Below are 13,536 nucleotides of genomic sequence, written 5' to 3' on the forward strand. Positions count from 1 at the left end.
ACCTTTATACATTAAGGTAATGAATTCTAGCTTGTCAGATGTACTAAAAAGAAATGGAAGTTTTGTGTAATTCTTCTCACTGCAGTTTTAGACATGCTCTGAAATTCTTTCAGAGACCAACTGCCTTGTCACTGAAGAATGCTTTCAGTATTACTGCTTGAAAATTTGTTCTTTGTGAGATGTAAGTTTTGTTGCATAAGAAGGATCTTGCATACCTTCATTGAGTAGTCGGGGTTTTCTATGGCATAAGGAAAGTCTGGAAGTCAGTTGATTTGACTTTTCTTACAAATAATTTACCCTTATATTTATGTAATATAATAAACTTTTTCAAAGAGCACAGTGGTCTTCCTTGCCTCTGATAGGATTTGTTGCTCCCAGTGTTTTGAAGTGTAGGCAAATGTTAAATAAGGTATAGTTTCAAGTGTAAGCAAGTGAAAACCTTTGTGTAAAGGGAGATGGGAAGAAGAGTTCTAATGGTACCCAGCACAGCCTGTTCAGCTTCCTGTGTGCTGCTGCTGTTGGATCCTGGCAGAAGGAGGCCCAACATGCCGAGCTGTGCTGCTGCAGGAATGCTCCCTGGACTGGTTTGCTCTCAGTTCCGCGTGCCAGGCGAACACATCACCCGAGCCATCCATCTCCATGATGAGGCAGAAATCGTGTACTGGTGGTTTTCACCATGGAGCCAAGACAGCAGAACAACAGTTTTTATTCTGAAAAAGGGATTTTCAGACTCTTGGCTTAAAGCCCAGTGACCTTTGGGTTTTGTGAGCTTCCAAGCAGTGACTCCAGCTTGATTCTGCCTCTGATAATGCACAGTGCTGCTTCTGAGAGTAGCTTAGGGCTTCCTTCGAGACTCCTCACACTGTTGGATATGCAGGACATGCTTTGGGATGCAATTTTGTCACACTGGCAATCTGTAATTTAACAGATGAGATGTCAAGTGCCAAGTTTTGTGTTGTCATAGAAATTTATTAAGCTGGCAAGCTCTGCTGTTGTAGCTTACTGGAAAGCTGTTTCAGTATAAGCCAAATGTTAGGGTTAGTTTATTGCAGTTCTTTGTGTGTTGCTCATTCACAATTGCTTGTTTTGGTGTGCAGGGTTGGGGCAATACTGCTTGGATGTACTGAGGCAAAATATAGCAGAGATGGTAAAAGCGCGTTTTTTAAATTAATTTGTGATCAGTGCTTTGAATGATTATGACCTCTGATTGTTGCTGTGTGGTGTCTAATTCATTATTCATCTCATTTTCTTCTTTCTTATGGTGCTGAAAGTCATTCTTCTGACTGAGCTGTTTGCTGGCTCTTTCAGACTGCAGAATGCAGAAACAAATAAAAGTGGTCAGGTAGTGTAAAAACAACTGAGCTTGTGTTATGATAACTTAACAGTACTTAATTTTCCTTGTGAACATAGTTATGTGACATTGCTACAGAACTTAGATCTAATTTAATACTGTTTTCCAGGTGCCATGTTTCAGAACAGACTACAACAACTGAGAAAGAAGAGCTGAAGCAAGTAACACAGAAACAGATACAGGCTCATTGGGGGAAAAAAATTGACCTGTCTCTGAGGTGACTAAAGGGGAATAATGGTGATTTTGCGCCGGGCTCGGCCGCCTGCTTCCGCCCCAACCAGCAATGAATCTTGACTCGCTCTCGCTGGCCTTGTCTCAAATCAGCTACCTGGTGGACAATTTAACCAAGAAAAACTACCGAGCCAGCCAGCAGGAAATACAGCATGTAAGTAAAGTGATATGGTGCTACACAATAAATTTTGGAAAGAGAACTGGAGTTTCTCTTCTCATTTGAGTTTGTACTCTGCGGTGCTCTTGTGTATGTTACTGTTTGCTGTTTTCCATGGTGTTGGGAATTGCAGGGTGTGTCTCATAGTCCTGCTGGTTCATCTGCCAAGTCATGGAATGCAGCTCAGAGCTGAGACCAGTATTAACTTTGTAGTTGAATATCAGAATTAACTGCTGCTCCTGAAAAGCGGTATGAAAAGCTTTCCTAACTCCTCCAGGTTAAATCTTTCCACTTTTGGACATTCAATGGAACACTGATTGGGAAGGGAAGGAAAATGTATATATTCAGTATTCAGAGCTGTTGCACTGAAAGCATGAGTATGTTGTAATTTACCTCTGAATGCTCTTTCCTCCCTCGATGGAAGTTTTTTTCTTGTTTTCGTTCAGTGACTCATGGCTTGATGGTGAAGCCAAGCTGGCTGTCTTGGCCTGGAGTTTTCAGAAGGCAGGCAGAGTAACTGCATGTTGAGACCCAAATATCTGTGATCTGGGCAAGAATTCTGGCTTAACTGACCTTTTTAAAAATAGCTCTGACTTGCAGGGTGGACTGAAAAGCTTTATCTGCAGAGGAGTGCTTAGGAGGAAGTGAATGCTACTGAGCTAGTTTTAGAAACTGGTTTAGTTCAGTTCCCAGCAGACAGCTGGGCCACTTAATGTTGGGTTTTTTCCTGCAGCAGTGCAATCCTGCAGCGATTTGAATCAGATTAGAAGGCCAGAGGGCTTAAATGTTCTGTAACATTTGATGTCATTAAAAGTGCTTTCATTTCTTATCTTGAGGTGAGAGTGATTTCAGCATTATTGGCTGCTTTAAATGTAAGATGGAATAGGTCTCTTGTAACTTTTCTAACTTTCCCGTGTTTTTGCAAGTTCAGTACTCCAGGGGCTCGTTTGGGATCATGCTGTCCTTTTGATCACTGTTAGTTTCAACAGATGGTTTTTGCAGCAAGGTGTGACTGAAGCATGACTTGATTTGGGAGAAGATATGGTTGATCTGCCATTCAGTTGGAGCATAGCTCTCTAAAACAGGGACAGATTGTTCCTTACCCATCAGCAGGCCTCAGCCTCACTGTGATGAGAGACTGGAACGTGGTCTGTGGAAATGGCTGGTTTGTGTGTGGTTATAAAACAGATCTAGAATTTCAAGACTAATTTCCTAAAATCTTAATCCATTGTTGTCTTTTTTTTTTTAAATTTTATTTTCCTGGTATTGCTTTACTTTTGTGGTTGCTAGTACAGTATTTCCTTAGTTGAAGAGACATATGTGCATGGTGTAACTCTGCCTCATGGTATACTGCTTGGGGTAAATGTTTGGCACGATCCACTCAATTTTACAAAGTTTCCATCTAAGCATGTAGAGTTGTGGGAATTCATATTTGGAGTTGTTCTTGTCACAGCTGACCAAAATGACACTTATATTTAGATACATCACTTGAGTGTAACAGTGGCAAAGCTTGAGGAATTAATTTCTCTTTAAGTGTGCTATCAGTAGTCATTTAACATAGCTAATGCTTAAAAAAATAGAATATATGTTTTAAAAACTCCAAAATATTTTATGCATTTGTCAGACACAAATTCTAAACCATGGCTTCCTCCGAAGTGAGTTTTTTGGTCTTGTTTTCCTGAAGTGGTAAGGAGAGCCTGGTTGGAGAGGGGGAACGGGCTTTGTAGACAAGTTTAACTAGGAAAGCAAAACTTTTTGAATCTAGAAAAACAGAGTTATTTTTTGTCTAATCCTGTATTTGCCCAAACATGTTGGCTGATAAATCCAAATACATGTGGCTCAAGCTTTATCCTAAATCACGGACTGGTTGACGTTGGAAGGGAGCTGTGGAGGTCATCTGGTCCAACGTGCTGCTCAAGCAGTCACCTAGAAAGGGTTACCCAGGAATATGTCTGGGCAGCTTTTGAGTACCAGCATGGATGAAGACGCCACAACCTTTCTGGGCAGCCTCTGTCAGTGCTTTGTCACACTTGCAGTAAAAAAATAGTCTTTCGATCTTACTTTATGGCTGGATACACTGTCACATAAATGTATATCAAGGCTGCCAATACAAAGGTTTTTTTCAGCTCTTTCTTCAGAAAACTAGTAATTCTCATTCCTTGTTTCCTGGAAGAGCTTTTTTTGTGAATGTAGTTAGATTCGAAAGATGATATGCTGCACTTCTAGCCTTCTCTTCCCTTCTTTTCCATATGTTAAGTTTTCAAGTCATTGTCCTTTGGAAGATACCTCAGTGCAAGGAAGCAATCTACTACTGATGCAGAAAAGTTGTGTGGAGATCTTTAGTATGTATGGTTTTCTTTGGCATCTGTTTACTTTGATGAATTCATCTTGGTCACAGCACCAAGCAGTTCCTTTGGAAATTGATCGAGCTTTATGTCAGTCTTGTTACCACATCCAGATCTTTGTATTTGATTTGGATTGCCTAAACAAACTGCCTGTTTTCTGAAGCTTGAGCTAGGTAGTAGAATTTGCTGTCAATTCAGGTTTGCTGCCTTTTGCACCAATCTGAGCATGTTCCTGGTCCTGGGGTATGGCTGCCTTCAAAGGCAGAGCTGTCACCACAGCTGGGCTGTTTACTCTGGATTGACATACCACAGGCATGTATATTATAGCCTCTGGTCAAGAAGCAGAGCTAGGTCTGACTTGGAAGTTTCTTTCCAGGAGAACAAAACTTGGCAGCCACTGGAATAAGCAGGTTCTGTGGGAAAGGGAGGCATAGCGTCAGATAACAGTAGAAAAATTGAGATGAAAACAGTCAAACATCAGAGCTCGAGCAGACAGAGCCTAAAGCAGCCCTGTTTGTCTCTTTGCACAAAGAATCTACTGGCAAACAAGAGCATTCATGACGGGTGAAGCAGTGGACTAGGTGGAAGCAGTCAGACCAGAGCCAGAGCTGCAGGTTTTTGCTAGCACATTTGTGTCTCTCCTGGAGCTAGAAAAGGGGAGACAGTGGGAAAAGTGTTGCCAGATGTCAGAAAAAACTTTCTATGTAATATTCCCTTAAGTCTTAAAAGACTCTGGAGCAGAAGCAGTCAGGTCAGTCATGGCCAGGGGACAGGGCAAAAGCTGCTTGCAAGAGCAGTGAAGGTGTCTTATGATGGCTTGTCTTTTGGAGAAATTGGTGCTATACAGGCATTGCACAGGTGCTGTCCCATGGTTGTGTTCTTGCAGAGTTAGGCACTGCAGCTATGGGAAAAACTGGGGAAAAATGAGGCCACGGTACTGTGTGGAGTTTGAGCTGCTTTAGTGGCAGAATCCTTGGGGTGGCTTGAAAACCCCTTTTTGCTTTTTAAGAATACCACCCCTGACATGCATGGCTTCTGTGTCAGTGACTTGTGTCTGGCTAGATTCTCTTTGTTTATACATTTGTTTGCAGATGGGATCAATGGCGTGGTTTCTAGGATACTGATTAAAAGGAACACTTAAAGCAGTTTTGTTGAAACTGTAGATGATTTAACTACTAGAAGTTCTGCTGTATCCATGGTACTAGACCCAGATCTTGCTCTGTTATGACTGCTACTAAGCTGGTTTTTTGATACTTTTTTCCAGATTGTGAATAGGCACGGTCCCGAGGCAGACAGGCATTTACTACGCTGTCTATTCTCGCACGTGGATTTCAGTGGCGATGGTAAAAGCAGTGGCAAAGATTTTCATCAGGTACAGTTTACACCAGCACTTCTGTTTATTAGTTTTGATTGTTAAAAATCTGCGGTGGGATTTGATCCAGGTCAAGCACAAAGGCAGGTTAGAAGCAGTAGCTTCAAACACACTTCTTTTCTGGTTATATGGCCTTTCAACTGCAAGAACTTTTTACCAATCCTCAGGTCAGAAGATACATTGCTGATTCCTGGCTTATAATCTCTTGATGTGGAAAAAACCAAGTTGCATCAGTACAAATGCTCTTTTTACCACATGCAGTGCTGTAGTTTGAAAGTCTTTCTGTGTATTTTAAGAGTTTGTCCAGATCCACTAGCTGACACTTGTGGTGCTATGTCTATTGGTGGGAGTGTTTTCATCCTTAAGCAATTTTGCCGCAGACTTTTTAGCTCATAACCATGAATCAAATACTCTTGGATTGTCTGTTGCAATCTGTGAGGATGTTTACAGAAAGCAAAACATTGCAAGTATGATGGGGAATGTTTCATCACTTTGTCAGTCTTAAAAGCAAAGCAAACCTGAAGAAAGCTTAAAATGAAAAGAAGCTAGTTGATGTGAGAATTTGGGCACTTACAGAAGTACTTTATCTTTTAGTTTTTCTGTACACAGTGGATAGTAGTTTATTTTTATTGTGCTGTTACGAAACTGTGAGTCTTCAAGTTACCTTGTTCTTTTCAGACTCAGTTTCTGATCCAGGAGTGTGCGTCGCTGATTACAAAACCAAACTTTATCTCGACGCTGTCATACGCCATTGACAATCCCTTGCACTATCAGAAGGTTTGTATACTTCTTGAAGGGGATCCCAGTGTCAGAAACTGCACTGAATTGGTCTCTAGGAAACTAGCTGGTTTTCTGTTGTGTTCCCTTGTAGTAAAATCTTCAAAAACTGAGCTTGCCTGGTTGGTGTGGGTTTTTTTTTTTTTTTTTGTTAAACCAAGCAAGTCAGTCAATCACTCAGAATGACTGCAGACTTAATTTTAGTACTTTATCTAATGTTTGTACCTTATCGCTTGTTTGCTGCAAGAGAAGCAAAATAAATCATCAGTACTCCTGTTTCTTTCAATATAAAAGCCGTGATCGTGGTTTAATAGTGGCATATATGGAAGAAGCTTTTAGATTAGATGTATTCAAAAGTAGTTGGAAAGTTGTTTAGCCATAGAAGCTTTGTGTTAACCTGCAGCAGAGTAGTTGCTAATATTCCAAGCTTGCAAATAGACTTTAGATAGTCTGACACATTGCAAATTAGACTAATTCCACAACAGCTTTCATGTTACTCTTCTTACCTGTTTCAGAGTCTAAAGCCTTCACCTCATTTATTTGCCCAATTGAGTAAAGTCATCAAATTAAGTAAAGTTCAAGAGGTAGGTAACACTTATTTCAAAAATACTTTAATTTTTTTTTTTTTTTTTTTTTTACTTAGCTAGTTAGAAAGGATGAGGTCTCCTTACTATGATGTTTGTTTTTGTTTGTAGGTAATTTTTGGTCTGGCTTTACTGAACTCTTTCAGCTCAGATCTGCGAGGTTTTGGTAAGTTTTCTGAAGTACTGCAGCAGAGACAGCCTTTTTCAGCAATGGGCTTTCTAGACGGGTAGATGGGGCCTGACCTGACTTTGCAATCAGTGGTGCCATTAGGAGGGGCAATAGGTAACACAGTCATCTTACATGAAGTTGAAGGACTGTTTCATGAATGACTTGCTTGATAGTGAATCAAGTTGGGATGTTGTGATATCTTTACTTGTAGTTGTCCATTAATATTTGAGTTCTCAGGTATGAGATTTCTGTTTAAATCTGAACTGTTGTGGCTTGTGGTAAACAAACTCAAATTAAGAGAATGGTACCTAGCTAAATGAATCTCATATTAAAACAGAATCCCAGGTTTTGACTCTAACCTCTTCTGTTTCCAAAAGCTGCCCAGTTTATCAAACAGAAACTCCCGGATCTTTTGCGCTCTTACATTGACGCGGACGTCAGTGGAAATCAAGAAGGTGGCTTCCAAGATATTGCAATAGAGGTCCTGCACCTTCTCCTCTCCCATCTCCTCTTTGGGCAGAAGGGAGCCTTTGGGGTAGGACAGGAGCAGATTGACGCTTTCCTCAAAACATTACGTAGAGGTAAGTTAGTTCAAGAAGCCTGACCAGATGCAGATTTTGAGATTGATTTTCATTACTTGCTGTCAGTGCAGAGTGCTGAAGTGGTTGGGAGCTTGCTGAATTAGAACTCAGTACATTTTCATAGTTCTAAACTGACGGTAAAGTACCACTGTTCTGGTATTGGGTCCTAATGTACTGTTTTGCTTTCAAAGAGCAGTAATGTGGTCTCATGTTTTTGAAAAGTTGTGATAAATAAACATCGAGTAAGGGATATTCAAGTCTGTATGGGATGGTATTTGTGGATTTAACTAAAGCAGCTCAGTGCACTGTAGTTGAAAACCCCCTTACAGAGTAAGGAACATACATTGCCATTTCAAACAGGTGCATTTTAAGCACTATTTTATTATATTAGATGCAGATCCATGACAAAACACGAGCACAGTGAGGGAGGTGCTTCTGAGTTAAACTCTGGTTCATTTCTCAGACTTAGAGGAAGCTACCCTTCATACAAAAGCAAAATATTTGTTCTAATTGTTTAAATGTAACTTCTTAGTTCATACTTATTTTAATAAAGATTAGTGTATTAGCTTGTGTAATTCCTGATACTTTGCTTTGGGAAATTGGGAACTCTTCTCTGAGTGGCCCTGGAGGGTATGGAGATGTTATGTGTCATCTTAAAGATGGTGCTGTCTCAGGAAGGCCCACCCACAAGTTGTCTTTGTGGCTCTCCACTGTGAGCAGAGCTCTCACCCACAGATCTGATCCGCCATTACTCGTCTCTGTTAAACTTTGCCTCCCAGGAAGGAAAAAAGGAGTATTTACTCTTTCCGTGCCCAAGTGCCTGCATTACATTTGCTATATTTCTTAGCCTCAGTAGTAGATCCTTTGTTTCCTAATATTTCCTGAGTTGGAGGAGCAGCTTTTGCTGGACTGCTCTATTATTTCCTGCTCTGTGCTTTTTTTGGATGACCGCTGTTAGTAACAGTCTAGTTGTAAACTTACACCAGCACAGCTGCTGGCCTTTTGGGCAGCTGCAGAACTGCAGTGAACCTGCATGAACCTAGTCTAGTCTACATTCTTTTTCTCTCGGAATATCCCAGTGCGAGTAGAGAACTGAGAATGGGATGGAGGGATGCTGCATCAGTGCCCTCTTGATTTCTGCAGCAGCAGGCCGACTCTAGCACAGCAGTGGAATAATTTTGGATAGTCTTTCAACACGCAACTAGTGTTCTGGGTGTTTTGACACTTTTGTTACTCTTGCCTTTAGATTTTCCCCAGGAGCGTTGCCCTGTGGTGCTTGCACCACTTCTATACCCTGAAAAACGGGACATTCTAATGGACAGGATCCTGCCTGATTCTGGAGGGATAGCCAAAACCATGATGGAGAGTTCTCTGGCAGATTTCATGCAAGAAGTTGGCTATGGCTTTTGTGCAAGGTTTGTAGGAAATGTAATTTTCAAGCATGTAATTTTGGGTGGTGGTGGTTTTCTTTCTTGTTTCTTGAGACAAAGGGTAAGGAACACTTTAATTACTAAAATAACTAGAATCTTATCAAGTATTAGGAGGTAGTTTATTTGGATTTCTGTTATATTTTGCTTTCTTCTAATGTGTATTACATGTCTATGGACGCTGTATAGGATTTTGTTATGGGAAGAAGTGCTACATAAAAGGATTCACATTTGTGAAGGTTTCATAAGAATTTGACTATCACCCTTTTTTAAGTGAAAACAAAAGTGGGTAGATATAAATTCCAGCTAAATCCTACTAGAGTTTTGGAAGAACTCCTGTGCCAGGCTCCTCTTAGCTCACTGTTCACATGACATAGGTTATAGAAGAACTGAAGATGGTCTCACTTCAAGAGAGTAGACCAGCAGCAACTTCCTGTTTGTACTGGATTTTCATCAGTGTGGTACTGATCAAATGACTGCTAATGGTTGAGATTTTGTAGCTGTAGACTCAAAGTATTGTAGTGAATTGCTAGAGTATCTTGACAGTTGCACCAGTTTTTGCCTGGTTAGGCTCGTTTTGGTAAAAATACAACTGTATTAAACTCATCCTGGGTTTGTGTTTATTTTGGTAGGCATACATTGCCCACATCCTCAGCAGTGTTCCACATTCTTGCTCCCTACCCCAGTCTGAAACATTAGAGGGGCAGCTCCAGACTTGCTGGAGCCATGTGAAACATGCTGTTGTCCATAGAGGTGTGTGTGTTTATGGGGAGTCATGTCAGCAGGACTAAAATTCTTCGCTTATAGCACCTAGCACAAGTACCTCATTACATGGGCTTCTTGTTTATAGACATGTGTGAATTGGAGTGGTTACTAGGAATGTGAAAGGAGAAACTAGTCAGAAGCTGTCTACTGAAGAGTTAATTTGAGTAAGTTAAAGGTTTATTTCAAGTGTGCAGCTGGTTTTAAAGGGGGCCTTAGCCCTCAGAGTGAAGCTAACATGCATTTTGTAAGAAGCATAAGGTAGAATTAAATGATTCTGTCTTTAAAGAGAAGGACTATTGATTACTTTGGAGAGGTGATGAAGTCTCAAAGGTATTAACATGAGTTTCTGTTTAAACCAAGAAATAAAAACACCATGTGTTGGAAGATACTGAACTACTTCCTTTGTTAAGACATGCCTGTTAATAAAACAGTTTATATACTCATGCTATATAAATCTTCCTGGCCTAGTAATGAAGTGTTCACAAAATGGAAAAAAAAACTGTAAAAAAAGCCTTCAGTTCTGCAGTTGAAACTCGGGCATCTGCTCATTGTTTTCTCTCTTGGCTCCTGGGAGGTTTTTGCTGTTGCCCTCTGCTCAGGGATGCCATGACTTGTATCAGGCTGAAAGGCAAACATTCAGAGCTTACCTTTGAATAGTGCACGTCAGCATTTTGAAACATGCATTCTCTAGGCCTTTGTTTCACTTTAAGGTAGCAAAAAACTTGAGTCTTTGAAGCTCTGTGTCACAGGTCAATAGTGAAAGAGTGCTACCAAGAAGAGTGCTAAACCTACCCTGTGCTTTTGCTTTGACAGAGCATAGCCTGTGAAACATCTCTGACATCCCTGTCACTTCAGTACATGTGGCTTTGAAACGTGGCACAGTGTATTTCATGGAAATAATTGCTCAGATTGTCTACTGAATTTTTCTTCTTGATTGTCCTGGAATTTTGCTATGTTGGATTATTTGACTAACTTGACTGGAGTCTTGCGTTGTGCTGCAGTGAAACCTGATTTTCTATAAGATCTCTCTGTTTTGTTGCATCTTAGTGTTGAAGAATGTCGCAACATAATCGTGCAGTTTGGTGTTCGGGAAGTCACGGCTGCCCAGGTTGCCAGGGTTTTGGGGATGATGGCTCGAACTCATTCAGGATTGACGGATGGTATTCCATTACAAGTGAGTGGCCTGTTGTGCTGCGGATTATCTTTCAGCAGAAGAAGGCGTTGAAATGCTGGCCTCTAGGAACTTAACAATTGCTTGCATTATTCAATACCGTTCTACTGTAAATGTCTGTAATACTTCTGTGAATGAAAGATTCTCAGAAATGTTCAGCTGATGTCATTACTAGTCTGAACTTCTGTTTATACCTTTCTAGTGCAGGGAGTTCTGTAGCCAGTGGGTGTTGAGACTGCTTTATTTTTTACTAGTGTTTGATTCAGTGTATTTGACTTGCAGTCTATTTCGGCTCCTGGCAGTGGGATTTGGAGTGATGGCAAAGATAAGAGTGATGGAAGCCAAGCCCATACCTGGAATGTGGAGGTCTTGATTGATGTTCTTAAAGAGCTGGTAAGTCTTGAGAGCATCTTGGTCTTTTATGTGGAGAAAGCAGGGCATATCTCAGTATGATTATAAACCTTTTTAAGCTCCCAACAGCCTGAATAACTTTGAATCTCTGTAATGTAACTGTACTTAAATGCTTGGGGTTTTTTTCTTCATGAACAAGAAAATTTTGAGGAATTCTGAGAAATGGAAGCTACTTGAATTAGTAATGTGGGTGCAGTTTGAGGTTCATTCCACACTGCTCCTGTATACTCCAGCATATGTTCTCTGAGGGTTTTTGTGTTTCAGTGTTTTTCTGACAGTGTAAAGTTTTGTGCATCAGCCTTGTTTTGGAAAATGTCTTACTGTAGGCATTAGTGATGAAAATGAAATGAAAGTATTTTTATAGCTACTCATTCCAAACCTCTTGTTTATTGCTTTTTAGGTATGATGACACTATAGAAATAGGAAAGGTTTTCCACCACTATATAAGCAGTGATTTTTGTCATGTACTCAGTTAAACGTGAATACCATTTCCTTTGCTTGCCTTACACTGGGTGGGATTTTTTCTGTATGTTCCCTCTAATGTATGGAGAAGTCACTGTTTTGTTTTCCTGAAACTTGGGCCATAAAATAGTTTTGTCTCTGGTGCTCACCTGTCTCTGAAGAGAGTGGTCTGTGTTACATAATGGCCACAGTTCCCTCCAAGCTCTCTCATCAGTATTGTTTCACACTGTTCCTGAAAATACAGTAGGTGCTTTACAAGAACTTGGCGTTTCTTTTGCAAAAGGAGGAGCAAGTTCTGCTTGCCAGCAGGTCAGACCCTTCTGCCTTTTTTAGAGGGTGTGGAAGCCTTGGAAAGGAATAAGTTAGTATGCTAAGAAAGGATAATATGTTTGGGGTTTTTAAAGACTTGCTAATGAAATGTTTGGAAGGATACACAGCTACTGTAGTTCTGGGGAGTGCAGTTTCATAGGGTAGTTTAAAACATTAACTTGCATCGAATTCTCACATTCACTATGTAAATACATCTCTTTTTAAAACAAACCCCTTGCTTTCAACTAAAACTTAGGTGCATGTTAAGCTGGATACAGTACTGCTGAAGAGGGATTCTTTCACGACAGTACTGAAGATTGTAATGTGCAGGGCTGACAACCCTTGTTTGTCTGGTTGCAGAACCCTAGCCTGGACTTCAAAGTAGTAACGTACGAATTGGACCATCCAGGATTTCAGATTCGTGATAGCAAGGGCCTGCATATTGTAGTCTTTGGCATCCAGAGAGGGCTGGGAATGGAGGTTTTTCCAGTTAATGCCATATACAGACCTTGGAAGCATGCAGAGGGCCAGGTGAGTTTACCAACGTGTTTGCTCTATCTGTAGAATATTTGAGAAGTTCCTGAATTTCTTGAATGATAAATGGAGATCAGTACTGTGAGTGTTTAGATAATCCACATTTGAGACCTTGGTCTGTAAGGCACAAGCCTCAAGTGTGTTACGGAGGTACAGTGTGTAATTGACTGCATTGTGTGGGACATGGTTACTTGCTGTGCACTGTGACCATACCTTTGACCTCAGCAGAGTTCTGGTGTGTAGTGCAGCTCAGCATATAACTGCTACTGCATGGCAGTGCCCTGGGATGCTTACCTGGTTACACAGAATGGCAGCAGCTTTGTGCAAACAAGTACCCTCAGCACATCTGTAATCCGTCATTCTCAAATTCTAGAAGTGTGAGATTCAGTCTTGCGTAAAACACACATTGAAGCCTGGCTCATCCCTGCTGCTTAGTTGATTTGTATCATTGTCAAAAATTTGGCACTTGATAAAGTGGGAGGACCCTGAAACTCTGGTGTCTAAACTACTTTTGACATCTTTTTTTACTCCAGCTCTCCTTCATCCAACATTCCCTCATAAACCCTGACATCTTCTGTTTTGCTGACTACCCTTGCCATACTGTTGCCACAGACATCCTGAAAGCACCACCAGAGGATGACAATCGAGAAATTGCTACATGGTAATAAACCTGCTCTCAACTGCTTTTCATACATAGAGTTAGAGTAAGATTAGTTGTCTGGTCAAAGGTGGCTTTATTTTCATGCAGCCAGATTTATTGTAGCTGTGTACATACCAGTAGTAGATCAGCCATTAGTATTTGTGACGTGTTTGATTGGTGAAACTATTCACCATGTCAGAAGTTCCTGTGTACTTCCATAATACCTTGCTTTTGTTGGAGTCTTCAGCTT

General features: G+C 40.7%; 1 protein-coding gene across 3 annotated transcripts in view; it reads left to right on the forward strand.

The window, feature by feature from the left end:
* CNOT1 (CCR4-NOT transcription complex subunit 1) overlaps positions 1–13,536 on the forward strand; it is a 55,654-nt gene that overhangs the window by 4,250 nt on the left and 37,868 nt on the right. For all 3 annotated transcript variants that reach the window (XM_082290145.1, XM_082290147.1, XM_082290146.1), the window contains exons 2-12: positions 1,461–1,736; positions 5,349–5,456; positions 6,135–6,233; positions 6,749–6,817; positions 6,929–6,983; positions 7,364–7,567; positions 8,814–8,982; positions 10,807–10,933; positions 11,213–11,323; positions 12,473–12,643; positions 13,180–13,307. In XM_082290145.1, coding sequence (XP_082146271.1) covers positions 1,635–1,736; positions 5,349–5,456; positions 6,135–6,233; positions 6,749–6,817; positions 6,929–6,983; positions 7,364–7,567; positions 8,814–8,982; positions 10,807–10,933; positions 11,213–11,323; positions 12,473–12,643; positions 13,180–13,307 — 1,343 coding nt within the window. In that variant the 5' untranslated portion in view covers positions 1,461–1,634. The remainder of the gene's footprint in view (positions 1–1,460; positions 1,737–5,348; positions 5,457–6,134; positions 6,234–6,748; positions 6,818–6,928; positions 6,984–7,363; positions 7,568–8,813; positions 8,983–10,806; positions 10,934–11,212; positions 11,324–12,472; positions 12,644–13,179; positions 13,308–13,536) is intronic.

Source organism: Coloeus monedula (assembly GCF_965178545.1).
Source record: "Coloeus monedula genome assembly, chromosome: 13".
Taxonomy (NCBI): domain Eukaryota; kingdom Metazoa; phylum Chordata; class Aves; order Passeriformes; family Corvidae; genus Coloeus; species Coloeus monedula.